Raw genomic sequence first — 19,171 nt, 5'->3', positions numbered from 1 at the left:
ACTTGGCCCCTCACCCCCACACTAGACAAGGCCGTTTCCTGCACGATCCTGGACATGCCTAAAACATGTGTTCAGTGTATTGCAAAAACATGCGGTTGTGGTCTTGTGCGGCTGCCCTGTCTTCAGTGGTGATCTGACAGATAGGAACCCTGGGAAGGGTTAGGAGCATCAAGGGACCTCCTGAAACTAAGGAGCCTTTTCAAGCAATGTACGTTTTCCAGGAAATCTCTAAGGCAGGGGTCGGCAGCCCTCCCGAGGCAGAGTGCCGAAATTTGACCTTTTGATCTCCATGTACGGTCCGAGGGCTGGTGATACTTTTAAAAGTCACTTTTTAAAGTCCCACTTACAACAGCTTCGTTAATAAATAAATGCAGGCGCAGAGCTTTACCGGTTAGGTTGGTAGCATTAGCTGGTCTTTCGTTAATTCACAGGCGGCACAGCTCTGAGCAAGCTCCCAGCTGCATAGGGGAGGAGGGGTGGGGCTGAGCTCTGATGAAAATCGGCTCACTCATGGCAGCCATGCCAGGGGTTGCTGACCCCTGCTCTAGCGGGGAAGGGAGTGCCGATTTAACACCTCTGGGTATGCGAAACTCCCTCAGCTGGAAGCAGAGGAGAAGCTTGCTGCCTGAGAGTTACCTGGCTGGAATCGGGGTGATTTCGGAGAAGCTTCTCAGCAAGCACATCAATTCTAAATGGTTTTCCCTGCGGCGCTTTTACCTTACAACCCCACATGCCTGCCAACAGCTGTGTGGCCCCTTGCGCCAGTGGGTGACGGGGCTGTTTGTGACCTCCGAGGAAGGAGGGCAAAGCAGACCAGCTGAGGGGAACTCACTGTGCAGCCAGGGAACTGTAATCCCCGAAGACGTGGGCCTCCACCCAAGCCAGGAGAGGACAGAGCCAGCAGCCTATGGACCCGCCTTGCCGGACCACGAGGGGTAAATACAGCTGCAATTGTCCTGATGTGCAACACCCCCTCACACCTTCATTGCTCCTCTCTGGGCTCATCCACACGAGCCCAGTGCTTTGGGAGGGGCGATGAGCCAGTCCACCTTCTGGAGGTGTAGGGAGACTTGAGAGGCTCTGCTATCCAATCACACAAACTGGGGGCCATCCCAGAGAGTGATGGAGGAACCTCCTTGGCAGTGCCAGCCTCTAGTTCACTCGGCCCATTCTTGATTATCTGGTCCCTTTTGGGGCCCATCTCCTCTTTCTCTTCCAGGCCCTGAAGCTCGTCTCTCAGAGACGGCTTCTTTGGGGGCCCGTGCAAGACGGTGGAACTGCTTGCCACAGGATCACCCCTAATTCCCCCACCTCCTGCTCTGCATGCTACATGCTCTCCTCTGCCCAGCCTTTCCACTATAAATGCAGCACGGGGCAGGCCTATAAAAACAGGCACTTCTAGGCGCACTGAGCTCTCCCTGCGTGAAAGAACGAACCACAGGGGACAGACGAGAGTCATGCTGCTTATGGAATGGACTGAGAAGTACCCAAAGGCAATGGTAATGAGAGCAGGATAGGTACATACAGGGCATCTCTGGACTGGTGAGTTTCACTGCTTTGCCAGCAGGTATATGCTGCCTCCTGTGGGTTCTTAGCACAGAGCCGGTAGGCCGAAGAGTTAACTGAGGCCCAATCCCACAGCTGAGTGTATGGACAGATCCTGGCACTATGCTCCACTGATGATACTTAGGGGATCCCCTTGGTGTAATCAGCTGAAAGCTTGGGGGTTGCTCTGTAAGCTCTTTGGGGCAGACACTGGTTCATTTCAGGTCCGTGCAGCACCCCGGCACCAGAGGGTACAATCCGTGTCTCTGTGGGCTACTGGAATTTTTAAAAAAATCAAGTAAGGAGCAGCCAGTTGAGGTCTGGCCTCCAAAAGTGCAGGTGTGGATTAAATCCCCAATGTTTCTTTAAAACCAAATCTTGAAATGTTCCACTCATTTTCAAACCAAGTCCCACTGGAAGCAGACAAAGGCCCTCCCCACTTTGCAGCTCAGAGAACCCTAGAGTGACTGACCACACAGGAGTGCAATTAACACCTCCGAGATTCCCTCTGCTAACCAGACAGACCAACCATCCGAGAGGTTATCCAGCTGCCTGCTGTCTGGGCACCTTCCATGTGAAAGCAATAGTGGCAACAGTGTTTTCCAATGGCTTTAGGGGCCTGCATTCCATTGATGGTAATTCGTAAACAGCGACCAGATTTTAGAACCCTCTTGTTCTACTAAACCTGGAGGCTCTGTGGCTGTTTCCTTTCCAGCTCGGTGGCCTTTCAGCTCAGACAGCCCCTTTAAAGGCCCGTGGATGTATTTCTCTTCGTGTCAGTTTGGTCAGATGGCATGAATCTGGCGTATGGAACTAATTGACTGTATCTAATTGCACAATAGACGAACACGCTGACTTGCGCCAGGATAAACACCGGAGGATAGCTGGCTAATGGAGATGTTTTCATACTGCTAATTTTTTGTACCACCTTTGAAAGAAGGGAGCAAAACCTCAAACCTCACCCTACTTCTGCCTTCCAGGAGGTAGGTACCAGCCCCCTTTTTCTGGGGAGAGAAACTGAGGCAGAGAGCTGAGACCCAGCCCACTGTTGCACAGGAAGTAGAAGAATTAAGAAGAGAACCAAGAGTCCTGACTCTCAGCCCCTCCCTCCACCTACCCGCACTCTAACCCCTAGACCCCATTCTTCTCCCAGAGCTGGGAAGAGAACCCAGGAGTTCTGATTCTCAAGCCCCTGCCCTAACCACTAGATCACACTCTCTGTTCCAGAGGAAGGAAGCCCGACTCCCATGCTGGACTCTGAGCACTTGACTGCACTCCTGCTTGTTACAATGACATCCAGTTCTCTTCCACCGGATGCAGCATTTACAATTCATGGCACGAGGTGGTATTAGAACACCTGGTACAGGACTCAACCCAGGGTCACAAAGAAAAATGCATTAGATGATCAGACCACTCAGGACCACAGATCCAGTTAACAAAGCCATTGTCTGAGGAAGGGATATCAGAGCCTGATTCAAAGACCAGCAGGGCACAACACCAGGACTCCAGGGGCTTGTCCATTAGGAGAGATCAGCATTATCTGGACAAGAACAGAGTCTCCTAATTAGAGGGCAAATTGCTTTTAAAGGGACAGGACAAGTTTCAGGCTCACCATCTGTGATTACAGAAACCTAATGTTAGCTTCTGGGTGGTGGTTCCAACCTCCTGCTTCACCTCTGGATTTCCAACCAAGTCAAGTCCTTCGTTTCCTCCTTCCAGGCACTCCATGGCCTGCCTGGAGAGGGATCCATCTGAGGTTACAACTTTGGCCTAAAGCTAATGGTAGAGAATTTCATTTCACTGACATCATGGTACCTACTCCACCGGTGAAGTTCTTCTGTGCAGGAGACAGAGTGGTCCTCAGGGTCTGGTTATTGACTGTGGAACTACCAGCCACATGAACTAGAGATCGGTGCAAACCGAGATGCATTTCTGTGGAAGCTCGAAAAGAACAAGACACTCCACTGTTCCGGCTCTTCCTTCCAAGGAGGAGAGGAGAGAACAAGCCATATGACACACAAGCAGACACACCACAGTGTGGAAAGCACTCAGCTACTAAGGTGAGGAGAGCAGAAGCCATCCTAGAAAGGACGAATGGCCTCGTTTCTAAAATCCCATTGCAGGAACAGGGCCAGGCCTGTAAGAAAAACAACCGCGCAGCAGGAAGGCCAAGGTTACGAAACACAGCACAATTTTGCCCTTATTTGAGGAAGGGGCGCCGGTTTGACAACACATTGAAGTCCCCGCCCCCAAAAGCAGTGCTGGGACCCCAGCCCGGCAAATGAAAGCAGGGGACCTCAGCTAGAAACAAAGTGAAATTGACTAATCTAATTTCACCACGCCCCAGAGGCACAAAGGGCATTCATGGCGAAGAGCAGATTAGAGGTTTACAGGGACACTGCCAGCACTGAAAGGAGCAATCCTCGGGCCAGCAATTCAGAGCGTAACTACCGGGGGCCCTGGCTCTGGATGCAAAGTGCTTTCAAGAGGGTCACAACAAGGATTATTGCGTCCACTACCAAAACGCGGCCACCCCCCAGGTGAACCGTGGCAGCTGTTTAATGGCACAACCGCGGGACAGAGCGATCCTGAAGCTACAGCTGAAAAGTCAGGGAGGGAGACGGGACCATGGGGTTAACACCCAGGCAGATTCCAGCCTTGCATGGCCCACTGCCCAAGGATGATTTTCCAGTAGGAATCAATGATGCCCCAGGAGCTTGTTCCATTCAACTCCTTCCCCCCTCTCAGCTCAGCGTCATCACCTGCCCTCACAGATTTAGCTCTTAAGTCCTTTCAGGCCCATAGCTGCAGGCCAGCGGCTGCGTGGGAGTCACCTGTTTCAGCGCCTGTGAAGTTTGCTTCCCACCTCATTTCTGGCCAGGGGAGGGTTTCCACTGGGATGGTGCCTGACCAGGATGGGGTGAGGGACAGGGCAAGCTGCAAGCACCATGTGAAAGAACCATCTCTAGTACAGCCCAGGGCCTTAATCCAAGTCCACCTAGATCCCATCCCATCTCCTGGCCCAGCTGCTCCCAACCCTGATCTCTCGCAGCATAAATGCCATCCTACCTGGCCGGAAGGGACAAGAATCCACCTCCCTTGCTGGCAGCCAAAGAGTTAAACCAGCTCCTCCCTGCCACCGGGGACCCACTACCTCTCCCCAGTGAGCACCAATCGGGTTTCCAAAACAAACTGCTTCATTTCCTTTAATGAGCCCAGTGGGGAAGGAGGCCCAAGGGGGCTGGGGCTGGACTGAAATCGATCCAGGGCCTGGCTCCTGATGCAAAGGAGCTAATGAAGACCAGCCTGGTCGGAGAGCTAAAGCAGCCCGCCCTGGTGCAGGCAGCCAGCATGAAGCCCTGCAGCCTGCTAACCGCCCTGGCTCTCGCACAGGCTGCGGAAGAGAACAGAGGTCTCTGCTGGGGAGAGGCCCTGGGCCCAGAACAGCAGGGCAGCAGTGGGTGGGAGGAAGGGGGGCACAGCAGGATCAGCCTGTGCCTGACAAGTCATCACATCTCTATGGCAGAGAGGAAGGACGGCCAGGATGGATGCTGGCAGACAAAGCTGCCGGGGATCCCAAGGGAGGGGAGATGACCACACGCCCTCTTACCATCCATGCTGTGGCCCAGGGAGGCCGCTGGCTGCGGTTAGGAGGTCATGGCAGACGGGCAGGGAGGTCCGGCCTGGCGCCTCATGGGGGACTTTGTCTCAGGCAGCAGGAGCAAAACACAACCTCTGCTTCGACCCTGGCTTCTCCGCAGAGCCAAGGAGAGACCCGCGCCAGCACAAGGCCCGGTGCAGCCCCAGGGTGTCTGTGGCCCTGCTTCTCCCGCACTGCCTCGGCAGGGACAGGCTTACGCCAGGCTGGAGGGCCACATGGGGCTGTCCGAATCTGCCGGTGCCAGCTGCTGGCAAGGCTCGCTTGGTGCAGTGGGTCTGCGCCCGTTAGCACCTATCGCCTCTGGACAGAGCAGTGTCCGCCCCTGAGGTCAGCTATGCCCCGGACTCCTGGGTCCCGTGTGCCACTAGATGTGGAGCTGCCAGTGCCACCGATCCCAGCCGGCTGGGGACGGAGGCAGCAACCCCACCGGAGACCAGCTGAGAGCAAAGGCCCAAAGCGTCCCTTCGCCGCCCGGGAAGCGGTGCAGCCTGCTACCAGCCAGTCCCTGGTTCTGAGCTGAAACACGCCCGGGGCAGGGGGCAGGGAGGACTGGGACAGAGCCGATCACGTGGCCGCAGTGCAAATAAAGCGAGACACCACATCTACGCAGCAATGCTCCAGGGTCTGATTATCCAACTCCCCCTCCCATGCTGCTTTAACTGTCTCTTTACCCAGCACCCCACCGCTTGTGTGCGCTTGGGGCGTCTCGACGCTGCTCCAACCCACCAATGGAGGAGAAAGGGAGGGTCCCCCAACTCTTCTCTCCCTTCCCCCCTCCAGCCGCCTCACTGCACCTCATTACCTGCCTACAACCCTTCTCTATCCTCTTGCCGGCAAGCCATCGAGTCCCATTGACAGCTGGGAAACCTGAGGTTCTGAGAAGGGCAGGACTCTTGCTGAAAGTGCCATGGCAAAAGGGAACAGAACCCAGGTGTCCTGGTTCTCAGCACCTCCTTCGCTAAACAATGTGCCACCTCCCCATGTTGTGCCGGGAACGGAACCCAGGCATCCTGTCACCAGGGCCCCGCCCTAGCTCACTAGACCACGCCCCTTGCAGCCACTCCACAAAGTGGAGATGCTGAACAGGGCTCCTTTACGCAGGCTATTGGACACAGACACAGTGGGGGCATCTCTCAGGTTGGCCACTGCCATGAGAGGTGTCCCCTACGGTCTGGCCTTGGGTGGCATCTGGCATTGGACAACACAGCCAGGTTTAGCTCAACCCCCTCCATATACAAACACCTCTGACCCCGGTGAGCCAGCCAAGGGGAGGTTGGGAAGGACCAGCTGGCCTTGCTGGGGGCAGGGCAGGGGTTAGGCTCTGCTGTTCCTTGGGCTGGAAGCTATGCACTCTGCCTTGTGTCCCAATGCCCCTGCAGGGCAGCCAATTTCTCCCGCCACTGCCAGGGAAGAATCCCAGCATCTCGGCACAGAGCAGTGGGGCTTCCCCCAGAGCAAGTGCAGAGCCGGGGGGGGCAAAGGATGGCTTTGCAGGGAGGCTGCCCAGACCAGGCTAACCCCCCAGCGATGCCCCACCACAGGCTGCCAGGCGCTGGCTTAGCCCGAAGACATTGGCAACTGGCCAAAGCCAACCAGGTGCACAGGAAGTCCAGGGGTTGTGGGCAACACAAAGGACTGAGCTGGGGACTTATGGAGCTACAGCCCTGAGTCTTCACAGCTTTTCTTCACAGCCAGGCTCTGCAGCTGGGGCAGGAACGGGCTCAGGGACACACCACGCCGCAGGTTACACTCGGCCCTTCTCCCCTAAAGAGTTAGGGTGATTAAAAGCCCCCGATGACGCCAACAAAACCGCTCGCCTCCTGTGGCCTGGCCACCCCGGGCCCGGTAACAGCATCCTTGTGCCAAGGTGAAAGACGTGACCCTCCTGCCCGCCTCCTTCCTTCGTCGGCTGAACCCTGCACACATTCATTATGGGACTCCTGGCAGCCACCTCTGGGGTGCTGGGCGGCAGCTGATCGATATCACACAGCAATGCTGCCTAGCTGAGCAATGCACCAAACACAGCTGCCTCTGGGGCAAGGACACCCCAGTGCAGAAGAGCGAAGCTGTAAGCTGCGTCGGAGGAGGGGGCGTACCCAGAGCCACGCTGGGATGTGGTCAGGGAGATAACTGGGCACGCTGGCCTCACTTTGGAGGCCTGACCGACTTGGAGCTCAGACAAGTCAGTCTCCAGCTCCGGCTCAGGGGAAGGGGCAGGTTCAGTCCCAGCAGTGCCCACAGGTTCCTTGCCTACAGCCTGACTAACATGAGGGCCACTTTGGCCACCTGCACCGGTCGATCCAAGGGCTGGCAAGCCCAGGGCCGGGCAGCCCGTCTTTTTCTGATGAAGAGCCCAATTCAGGAACCCTACCAGGATCTTTCCCCCTGGGCAAACGCCACCCGGATCACCCGGTCCAGAGAGCACCAAGCTGAGCCAGATCCTGTAGGGAGCCCCTGGAGCTTCCCATCCCAACCCCAGCATGCTGCCACTCCCCCCCGCGCTGCTGGAACAGATGAAGGGCAGAACTTTTGCCGTGGGCCCAGAAAGCTAACGGAGCAGCAGCTCCGTTCGATTTCCCAGGGGCCAGGTTCAACACCACACTCAATAAACATGGCCCTGAAGCCGAGCTGTGCGTGTGAGGGGAGAGGCCAGAGCTGAAAACTCGAGCGAGCCCGGCCTGCTGATCAATCCCTCCTCCTCAGCATCCCATCATGCTGGGAGACGGGGGTCAGGCTGACTCAGTTCCCAAGGAGGGGAAGGTGCTTCCCTCTGCTCTGAGATACGGGGAGCAGGAGCTGGAAGAGCAGAAGTGGGGGATTTGTCCACCACCAGCCAGAGGCCTGTTAGTGGGCAGGACCCTCGCCCTCAAGGGAAGGGCTGAAAGCTCCCTCCCCCGGGATGCTTAATACCAGAACGATCCTTAGTAAAGATACCCGTGTACTACACCCACTCTGACCACTAGGCTGTGCTCTCCCCAACCTGGAATGGAACCCAGGGGCCCGATTCCCTCAGTCCGGCTCTAAGCACTATGAGGAAGTTCGTCACCTTGTGCTGGAGATGTGCGTGTCCTCCTGGGTGCTCTATTCCAGGTGCCGCTGCGTCCTTGTGCCGGCGCGCGAGGATTCTTCTAGAGCTGTGGCCTTCCGCACTGCACATGGGCGGCAGCACAGGGATCTCTCAACCCCACAAACAGAGCCGGACGCTCCAAATCAGGGATGGAAGTGGGGCACCCCCCGGGAGGCACATCTCGAAGCACCATTGTTGCTGCACAAGGGGAGCAACTTTCTCTTCTTCTCCGAGTAGTGTCCCCATGGGTGCTCCACTCTGGGTGGCTAGAAAGCAACAGTCGCAGCGCGGGGTTGGTTTCGGAGCTTGGTAACCACCACAGTAGATAACACCGCTTGTCCCACTGGGATGGAGGAGAAGAGCACAGCGCTCTGTACACGTGCTGCTGGAAGACCACGCGGCCGCACGGCACATGTCTGCAAGGGGCAGGTTCTTGCGAAAGGCAGTGGTGGAGGACAGGGATGCAGTGGGTGGGGACAACGCCCGGGAGTTCCCGTCGATCAGGCGCACAGCCAGCAAATGCAGGTGGACATCCCCACAGACGGGGGCTGGAACGAGACGGGCAGAAACTTGGGACGAGGGCGAAGGTAAACACAGCGTAAGGAGGTTCGGCCATGAGGCAACCCCGACTCTCCTGGCTGACATGATGGTAACTACGAATGAGACCTTCCGTGACAGATGAAGCCAGGATCCCATCACCAGGGTTCAAATGGCAGTTCCGTGAGGCCCTTGAGCACGGGGTGAAGGTCCCAGACAGGGACCGGGGGGCGCACTGATAGGAAGAGGTTCTGCAGGCTCATCGGAAACTATTGGGTGACAGGACGGGTGAGGGTGGAGATCCCATCCTCCACCGAGTGGAAAGTGGCCAACGCCGTCACCTGCACCTGGACAGGGAGCGGCGCGGTACGAGACGGCATTGGCTGGTCGGTGCACGGCAGAGGCAGGACTTGTGTGTGGACTCCCATCTGCTGTTAACCCCTTCAGAGTATGCGACTTTGGCATTCTGGAAGCATGAAGGGGCCGTGCGTGGAGATGGAGCTTGAGCGGATCAGGGTGAAGAGTGAGGCTGAAGTCCCGAGACAGAAGGTGGTGGTGAGGAACAAAGGGATAAGGAGCCGCTTCTGACATCAGTAGAGGAAAGGACACTAGGCTTGTCTCGGCCACACCATGGCTATCAAGATGAGGTGGCCCCGCTCCAGTCTGACCTGGACCAGAAGCTTGTGCATCAAGGGGAAGGAAGGAAACGCGCATCCCGCTTGATGGAAAACGCGTCCCCAAGGGAGAGTCTCCCCAGACCCGATCTGGAGCAGTACAGGTGACACTGCCTGGTGACTCGGGTGGCAAGCAGCTCTTGAGGGCTGCTATATTGATTTCCCACTTGTGGTGGTCACTGAACGAATGACAGATTATCCGCTGTGACGTTTAGCACCGAGGGAGGGACGTGGCAGTAGGGGTGATCTGACATTGGAGGCAACAGGTCCACAGTATTATGGTCTCTGCACTCAGGGACAGAGACCAAACCCCGCCCTGACAGTTGCTATAGTACATGCAGGTGGTGTCGTCTGTAAGGATGTTGACCAACCTCTTCGCCGGGTGCCCCTGGAAGTGCTTGCAACCATAACAGACCTCCCAAAGCACCAGGAGGTTGATGTGGAGCACCTGTTCAATGAAGGGCCATTTGCCCTGAACTCTGTGAGAGCCCAGACGGGCCCCCCAGCATGTAGGGGAGTCGTCCGTAGTAGCAGGTTGACCAATGGAGGCAGCTGGTGGAATAGTACCCCAGTGAGAACATTGCCCGTACACATCCACCACTGGAGAGAGGCAAGGACGTGTGGCGGAAAGCCTGTGGTTTTGGACAGCTGGTCCTCGGCCGGAGTATAGCATGTGGCCAGCCACCACAAAAGACAGAGCATGCGAAGTCTGGCCAGTTTGACCAGGTACGTGGTAGTGGCCAGGTGCCCCAGTAGCTTGAAGCAGGCATGCACTGTGAGGGTGGGGGACAGATGCACCACCAGGAGATCACACAGGGCCCGAACCCTTTGCAGGGGAAGCGTGGCTCTGGCGGTGGTGGTGTTCAGGTGAGCCCCGATGAGCTCTAGGGATTGCGTGGGCTAAAGCGTGGACTGTCGTAGTTTATGTGAAAGCCGAGGCTCAAAAAGACGTCCATGGTGACCTGTGCCATGTGAAGGGCCTCAGCGAATGACGGTCCTTTTATCTGACAATCACCCAGGTGGGGAAGATGATGACCCCATGTCAGCGCAGGTGGGCAGCTACAACTGCCAGAATATTGGACAACACCCGGGGTGCATTGGAGAGCCCAAATGGGAGGACCAGATACTGGTAATGCTGGGGCCACGAAGGAAGCGCCTGTGCACTGGGTGGATGGTGATGTGCAAGTAGGTGACTTGGAGGTTGCAAAACTAAGAGCCGATTGTTTCTGTCCAAAGCCGACATAACGGTTGTGAGAGTCACCTTATCAAACCCCCCAGTGGAGAATGTAATTGTTGAGCCTCCTGAGGTCAAGGATGGGTCTCCATCCCCCATTTTTCTTCTGAGTTAGGAAGTCCATAGAGTGGAACCCCTCGCCCCAAAATGCCATGGGGACTGGCTCAAAGGCTCCCACATGGAAGAGGTGCTGAACCTCTTGCTCGAGAAGACGGTTGTGAGAAGGGTCCCTGAAGAGGGATTGGGGGGAGGGGAGCAAATGGGATAGAGTAACCCCAGGCCACTAGCTCCAGGATTCACTTGTCTGAGGTAACTGTGGCCCAGCAGTGGAAACAGGGGCAGAGGCAGTGGTGAAATGGGTGACTGGTGGACTGTGTGTCGGTTGGACCAGAAAGACCTCACCGACTTCCCACCACACCCTCAGAACTGTTGTCTGGGTGGTTGAGGGCGAGATGCCAAGGACTGCTGCTGGTGCTGTTCATGGGTCGTCACCGCTGGGACCTGTGTCATTGGCAGGGCTGGACGCATTGCTGCTGGTAATGTTCCCATGACCTTTGGTAGGGGGAGCGGCAAGCCTGCTTGACTGGAGGGGTGTACGTGCCCCGTGTACAAAGTGTGGTGTGGGAATCCTTCGTAGAATGAAGGACCTCACAAGTCGGCTCAGCAAACAGGTGCTGCCTACCCGAGGGAGGTCCTCCACCTTTTGCTGTAATACCTTAGGGACGCCGAGGGTTGGAGCCAAGAAGAGCACCTCATAACCATAGCGGACGCCAATACCCAAGCTGCTCCATCCGTGTCCCCCATTGCAGATTGTAGGGCTGTGCGGACAACGATAACATTGATGAGGGCCGAGCGTTGTTGAGGCAAGGCCGGAACCAATCCTTGGAATTTAGATGGTTGTAATTGGCCAGTGCAGCCGCATAGGTGGCTGTCCACAGCAACATCGTGCCAGACAAATAAAGTGTATGACTCATAATATCCCATTTTTTGCTTGACTTGCCCTGGGGGGTGGAATACAAAGAGTTGTCCTGGCTGGGATGACTTAGATGGGGTTGATCCTGCTTGAAGCAGAGGGCAGGACCAGATGACCTCATGAGTTCCCCTCCAGCCCTAGGATTCTATGATTTCGGACAGCATCCGCAACTAGCGAGTTTGGCTGTTGGGGAGACACTGCGTCCTTGCAAGCCACAACGTATTCCTTGTCAACCCTTTCAGCTGTAGGGGGGGATGAAAGGGGGAATGTTTGCCAGATAACATCGGTAGGGTCCATGATGGCCTTGTGCAATGGCATTGCTACTCTAGAGGAAGAAGGTGGTTGCGGGGAGCAAAGCAGCCTGTACTGTTTGACCAGCACCTTCTGCAGGTCCTTGTCCCATGCCAGGACCAACCGCTGGAAGAGATCTTGGAAAGTCTTGGCATCATCTGCAGGTGGAGGCGATACTGAAAGCACTGTGTCACCCGGTAAGGACGAGGAGGGATGCAAAGGGGATTCCCATCCGTCCTCCAACAAGGAGTCCTCAGTGCCAGAACATTGGGATGGCAGATACGGTGCTGACGTAGAAGGCCATCTCTGGGACAGGCATGGGAGGCCCAGAGAGGAGAGCTGAGCAGTGCCGGACCTGGTGCCGGATACGCTTTTGGCGGCAAGTTGGTTCATCACTGCTTCGATGCCATGTGGCGGTCGGGTGCCGGCGGTTCTAGCAGGGCACTGGCCCGGTGCTGCTTCTGACGCTGCATGGCAGTGGGGCAATGCGTCAGCCCTGGTGTTACGTGGTGCCACGTCCTGGGACTGTCGTGACCAATGCAGCTATTTGGAACGATGCCACTTACACCCCTGATCCGGCACGGAGGGCGGGGTCTTGGTCTTCAAAGACCTTTTGTGCCCCGGGGTTGAAGCAGCCGAAGCTGGCGGTGCCGACAGCGTGAGAGGCACCGAGTGCTCATGGCTCGGTTCCAACAGCGTCCTCTTCTCCAGAGTAACTTGGAGAGAAAGCAAAAAGCAGTCAAGTAGCACTTTAAAGACTAGCAAAATAATTTATTAGGTGAGCTTTCGTGGGACACTAAAGTGGGTCTGTCCCACGAAAGCTCACCTAATAAATTATTTTGCTAGTCTTTAAAGTGCTACTTGACTGCTTTTTGTTTTGATAGTATATAGACTAGCAAGGCTCCCTCTCTGTTACTCTTGGAGAGAAAGGCTACAGTAACTAAGAACTATCTATTTATCCATCTAACTTGGTTGGTTTTCCAGAGAGGAAGAAGCTCTGTCTACAGCTGAGGACAGCAGAGAAGGAACTGAAGGGTCCCATGCCACGCACGCGCCAGAGAGCACAAGGAGGCTTTACCGCGCAGGGTGGGAAATCACGGCTGCAGAGGAATCTCCGAGCGCCAGCGCGAGGATGCACCAGCACCCAGAGTGGAGCGGCCATGGGGACGCGACTCGAAGAAATAAAACTTGCATCCCCCAGAGCCAGGAGCCAAACCCTGAGACTCCCCACCTCCTGCTGCTCTAACCCTTACGAGCAACACAGGAGCACGCGGGGGAATTCCCTAGCCTTGGCATCCAGGACAGCACTCCCAGAGCAGAGGTGGGAAGTGGACCCAGGCGCTCTGGCTCTCAGTCTGCACTTCAAAGGAACACACTTGATGTCCCTGGACAGCGGCCGCGAGGTCCCAGAGTCATGTACAATGGGGGCCCACCGCACTCTGGGGCAGCTCTGTACCCCCCTCGCCCAGTCCTGCTACCAGCCCACGGACAAGCTGATGCAATGGCTGAGACACAGGGGAGAACCAGGGACCTCAACACATAAAAGCCAGGGCTGCTCCAGCTAATGAGTCAAGGCTCCCCGGCTAGGCCAGGAAGATTCATATCCTAGGCATGATACTTGCTCAGCAGAACTGCAGGGAGCACAGCCATGGGGATAGGAGGGCCTCCCCCCACACCCCGCCAGCCAGAGCTCCTGGGCTGATCCCGGGTAGCGCCCTCTGCTGGTGACACGCAGCAAAGCAGCACTCATTGACAATGGCCCAGCACCGGGCCCAGCACACAGCTCTATGCAGGGACACTGAGCTGCAGCCACCTCTGGGGTGGAACCGGTTAGCTGGGGAATGCTGGAATGGCAGGAGCAGAAGTTGTGAAGGCACAAGGGAGAGAGGGGAGCTAGGGCTGGGGCCAGCCCTGGGGAGCGCTGGAACGTCCACAAGATCATTGGCAGCCCCGAGCCGCCTGGCTCACAGCTCAGCCTAAGACAGCCCCACAGGCATCGCATCAGGCCCTAGGCCTGGAATCCACCCTGCAGCACAGCGCCCCCTCGTGCAGCACTGCCCTCCCTGCAGCTCAGCACAGCCTTAGGGTCTGCCCCCGCCCCTGCAGCACGCTGCCTTGCTGGGACACAGCTGGGAAAGGCAGAGGCCACAGACCCCACTGAGCAGCCAACTTCCCAGGGCCTTGTGAGGGGATATTCCCCCAGGCAGCAGCAGCGCGGCCTGCTCTGGAGGACAGAGGCGATCGCAGGCAGCAAGGGGTTAATGCCAAGGAGCCGAATCTGTTACCCAAGGTCAGAGGGCAGCAGCTCAGTTTCAGATGGTTTCAACCCCCTCTCAGCTGGAAGCCTTTCAGCGCCCCCCTCCCCCCAGCACAAGAACCGGACACAGGGGCGGGCAGCTCCTGGGGGAATAAGAGGGCTGCCCCTCTGCTATCATAGGGGTGGACCAGGCTCCAGGTTTGAACAGCGAGTTATTCCTACCCCAGGGCCCTAAGAGATGCAAACAAGCCCTGCTCCTAGCAGGAATGGATCCGATTTCTAGTGCCAGCCCAACAACAGCTTCAGAGGAGGATGAGGGAGCACGGTCAGGGGTCTGCAGCCCCTCTCCCCAGCTGCAGGGAGGGTCCCTCCAGGCCAGACAGTGCACGGAGGACACACGTCTTGGAAGTGTGAAATTAACCAAGGGCAACTATGCCCACTGCTCTGTTACACAGGGGCAGGTGGCAACCAGCAGAGGGAGATTTGGTTGCCACTGGACAGAGATCTATGAGGCACCTCCTGGCCTCCAGCCACCCAACAGCTCCTCCAGAGCGCAACTGGCTGGGCAGCTGCGGCATAGCTGACGCACTCGGGCTCCTTCCCCTTTAACAGGCAGCGGCTAAGAAAGGCGGCAACACCCTGACAGGGCTGCTCCTACTCCGTCCTGGCAGTTTCCAGACCCAGCATGGGTTTGCTAAGCACTGATGCTCCACCCAGCTGATGCTCCAGGGCTGCCCCACCGTAGGAAGCACAGCCAACTCCCAATGCCCGAGCACTGGTGCCCTACGCTGCTGGGCCAGGGAAGAGGCAGCATCAAACCACGGATGAGATGCTGGCCTGGGTGCTAGTCCTGGCTCTGGCACGGACGTGTCGCCCAGTGCCTCAGTTTCCCCATTTGCACCATGGGGACGACAGCCCTGCCTCCCAGACAGGTGGTGAGGATAAATGCACTGCAGACTGTGAGGTGCTCTGATGCTACAGAGATGGGCCCTCATAAACCCAGCATTGCTCTCAGAGACCCCCTGGTCTCCCCACACCAGGGAAAGAAGCCTGGAGACCTGTATCCCTCCCTTCCTCTAACCCCACTACTCACCCCGGTGCCAGGAGTTCTGGCCCCGACCCTCAGCCCAGAGCTGGAGGCAGAACCCAGGAATCCTGCTGCTGTCAAGCAGTCCTGAGTGGTCCCCATGCACAAGGGTCCCAAAGGCTTGGAACAATCCTCCTGCTGTGCCCACTGGAAGGGCAGGCAGCACTGGGAAGGCCCAGGCAGCAGAGGGTTAAAGGTGCTGGAGGCTATTTTAATCCTGGCTGCCCTGCCAAGGCCATATTGTTACATCCTTGTTTGAACATCCAGCGGGCTGGGGATTGGCTGGCCTGGCGGCTGGGAGAGATGGCTCAGCCCTGCGTCCCCCCCACCCTCCCCCTTCCAGCCATCCCAAGAAGCAGCACAGCCCTGGGGACCTCCTGACCACCCCTTTCCCCTGTGGAATCCCACCCACCCAGAGCTAGGGCAGGGGTGTACAAAGTGGGGATGGCTCTCTTGGGGGGGGCATGAAATTCTGTAAGGGGGCGCAGCACGATTGGCTGCTGGGTCTCAGACTCAACCACCTCAAGTACAACATTACAATCTGCTCCTGTTTTTATGTCTGTGTATTCGCATTTCTAGACCACCAATACAGCTCTGAACTGCTACAGACTGATCCTCTTACATGTGCCGAAAGGGGCTTTTTTAAATAGGAACATAACCAAGCTTTCCGCTGGTTTGGTTTCCAGTAGATGGGTTGCAGGGAGGGGTCTGCTAATTGCAAGGACAAAAAAAATGAGGCCTGATGTCAAAAGTTTGCTCTCCCCAGGCTAGGGCAAGCGGTCAGCCCACATAACATCTGACAGGCCCCAAACGGAGAGCTCGTGTCTCTGAGGAGAGGAGGGGAGGGATAAAAGGAGGGGACGGGGTAAAGAAAGAGGGAGGGCGAAAGAAAGTGAATGTGGATGAGAATGACAGAGACAGGATGTCAGAGAGGAAGTGACAAGTGAGAGGGAACAGATCTGTCCCAACACCACGGGGAAGGAGCCAGGACTATAGCAAGAGGGGGGTCCAAAAAGGTTATATCTACACTAGGCAAAGAAAGTCGACCACAGATACGCAATTCTACCTACTTTGCCAAAATCAACTTATCGGTGCTCAGCTACCTTGGCTGTCTATATTGGGGAGTGCTTCTCCAGTTGACCGACCTTACTCTCGCCAGGAGCACACCCCTGAGAGGTCGATTTCGCGTGTCCACACCAGACGCGCACAACCGAACCCCAGACGATCAACCCTGAGCAGGTCCATCTCCTGGGCTAGTGTAGACACAGCCTCAGAGAAGAGCGATCTTAGCTCCCCCCATCGGACCCTCCCTCATCAAAGACATGCAGCGATCAAGGACCTGGCAGGTGGCTTACAGCTTCCCAGGCACAGTGGGAGAAATAGCAGAGGCGGCTCACACCAGGCACTGGCATTTGGAAGCGGGGGAGAGAGAGAGAGAGGGGAAGAAAGACAGAGGAGACATGAGAAGAGAAGAATACACAGACCTCACACCCCTCCCAGAACTGGGCTGGAACCCAGGAGTCCTGATCCCCAGGCCCCTGCTCTAACCATTAGGCCAGCATGGAAGAGTGGGAGCCAGGCTGCCTGGATTCCGTAAGCAGCTCTGCCCCCAATTCTCTGAGCCCTGAGGCCGGTCACTCCCCTGCCACATGTGTCAGTTCTCCCTGTCATAAACCAGCGCTCATCTCTCTCTTCCCCTCCCGGCAGCAGCAGCGTGGAGCAGGGAGGAGGGGTAAGGGATTAGCTACCCCTGGCAGCACAGCCAGAGCGGACGGATCAGAACCTAACGCTGCCCAAACAGGCTTTGATGCCCAGCGCACACACTCAGCAAGGAGCAGCACTACACAGGAGGCGGTGGGCTCGGCCCTTCTGACCACAAAAACTCAGACCTCCCAAGCCCACGGCCCACCCCACACCTCCACATGGCCACAGAACACGGACCAGGGCTGGGAGCTGTGGGAAGAGGAGTCCCTTGACATCAAGTTGCTGCCCCGGGTGACTAGGAACTGCGCTCCTAAGGCCTCAGCTACTGGGTGAGCTGCATGGACCCTTCCCAGGAGGAGGCCAGACTCCCAGTCTGCTCAGTGTGCGTCATGCCCCCTTTCCCCCACCGAAGCCACCACAAGTTTGGATGGTGCCTAAATCACAAGCCGACCCAGCCTGCTGCATGTCCTCCTCCCCAGCGCCAACCGCAGCAAGCCCAGCCCACCAGGATCAGGTGCTGCTGTTGCCCTACCCATCTCCACTCACTCTGCTCATTCCAGGCAAGCGTGTGCTCTGACTCATGGGCCGCCTCACCGCTGGCCGGGGCCCCCGCCTCGCTGCGGGGCCCCCAGTAGAAGATCCGCCCAGCCAGACTCTCCAGTTTCTGAAGTGCTGACATCTTAGCCCCTTTGTTCCTGCTGGGGTTGGGGCAGGTCATGTCTGCTCCGTGGCTCATGTTTCCCTTAGTTTATTTATCTCCCTCTCTTCCCAGCCCTCACAACCAGAGTGGATGCAAAGCTCAGCCCCAATCCACGAATCCTCCAGCCTCGGCCATTTCCCAGAGGAGCAGCCCAAGCCTCAGCACAACTCCTCCGCTCCGGACAGAGATGGGGGCTTGAGCCGATTGCTTTTGACTTGTAATCGGGAGACAGAAATTCCATCCAACAGCTCCCCTGCCCCGCAGCAGCTCTAGAGGGAGGCTGTCAACTCAAAGGCCGCCTGCAACTCTTCAGGGCCTGTGGGCCACTTCCACACGCAGTCCCCCCACCCCTGCCTCTTGCTCGAGACAGGGAAGACCCAGAGACTTTGAGATGGTTTCTTGTCTCCCGCTTCTGTCCGGAGAGCTGAGTGGGAGCAGGGGTGGAGGTGTCTGGTCACTTACACAGCCACCCAGTCAGTTTCACTTTCTGAAGGGCTGGAAGAAAGGCCAGTGGCCCAGGGGGCAAACACCCACACAGCAGGGCTTAAAACCGTATCTCCGTCCCTCTCAAATCCTTGGGCCACAAACAGTGCAAAACTCTCGCTGGCTCTGCTGCTGATCCTATGTGCAATGGGGAACAGACCCCTGGGAAAAACACCGTCCTATGGGTATAGAGCACCACTGAGGCTGCGAAGAAAACTAGGGGGGGAGAACTTGTGGCTCACATGAGGTCTGAGTCAGAGTGGTGCAGGTCCTGAAATGTGCTGCCAGGGGCTCCAGCCACACCACCGAAGAGCAGGAAGACGCAGCGCACCAAAGGCGGCTTGCCAAGCTGTGTTCGGGGAGCTCTCAGAGGTGCCCTGCAGCAGGGGCCCAGAGAAGAGGTCTTGAAGCCCCCTCAGGGTTTGACTCTCAGGTCCTACAGTCCTAGGCAGTACCAAGCGCCGGCAGGGGAGGGACTCAGGACTAGTCGGCTGGAGGTTTCTTTACTTTACCTCTCTCAAACAAGCACTGAACTCCTTGACCTTGGCAGCGGGAAGCCACATTCAGTGGAAGCCAGGGAGCCGGGCTGAGCTCTGGGGGAGAAGGACCTTCCTTGCAAGTCTTGATTTCCAGTGGTCTGCAGAGACCGGGGGAGGCAGGGAGCAAAGAGGAAAAGAAGCCACTCACCCTGGGATGCAACAGATAGGGGGCTACTGCGTCTGCCTGCCAGAGGCACGGAGGAGGTAATGGACCAGCCGGCCAAGCAAGTGCACCCAGAGGAAGAGCTGGATCCAGAACTGGAAGTCAAAATCTGAGCCCTCCTCGGATCCCCGAAGGTCACCGAGTCTGAGCTCCATGTCACCACCCCTGATGATGCAGACCTTGACTCCTGGCCAAGGCTGCTCTTCTATCTAGCCGTGCAGGGCTCCCCCATGGCCGTACGGCTTCCAGCCAGACC

At 57.1% G+C, this 19,171-nt stretch overlaps 1 protein-coding gene across 3 annotated transcripts in view; it reads right to left on the bottom strand.

The window, feature by feature from the left end:
• PRKACA (protein kinase cAMP-activated catalytic subunit alpha) overlaps nucleotides 1-19,171 on the bottom strand; it is a 47,897-nt gene that overhangs the window by 11,271 nt on the left and 17,455 nt on the right. Inside the window, exon 1 of one of the 3 annotated variants that reach the window (XM_074979503.1) lies at nucleotides 17,577-18,894. The exons of the other annotated variants lie outside the window; for them this stretch is intronic. Coding sequence (XP_074835604.1) covers nucleotides 17,577-17,766 — 190 coding nt within the window. The 5' untranslated portion in view covers nucleotides 17,767-18,894. Of the gene's footprint in view, nucleotides 1-17,576; nucleotides 18,895-19,171 lie in introns of those variants that run through there. 3 annotated transcript variants of the gene reach the window in all.

The sequence above is a fragment of the Carettochelys insculpta genome, chromosome 29 (genome assembly GCF_033958435.1).
Source record: "Carettochelys insculpta isolate YL-2023 chromosome 29, ASM3395843v1, whole genome shotgun sequence".
Classification (NCBI taxonomy): domain Eukaryota; kingdom Metazoa; phylum Chordata; order Testudines; family Carettochelyidae; genus Carettochelys; species Carettochelys insculpta.
This window is presented reverse-complemented; position numbering and strand designations above follow the sequence as displayed.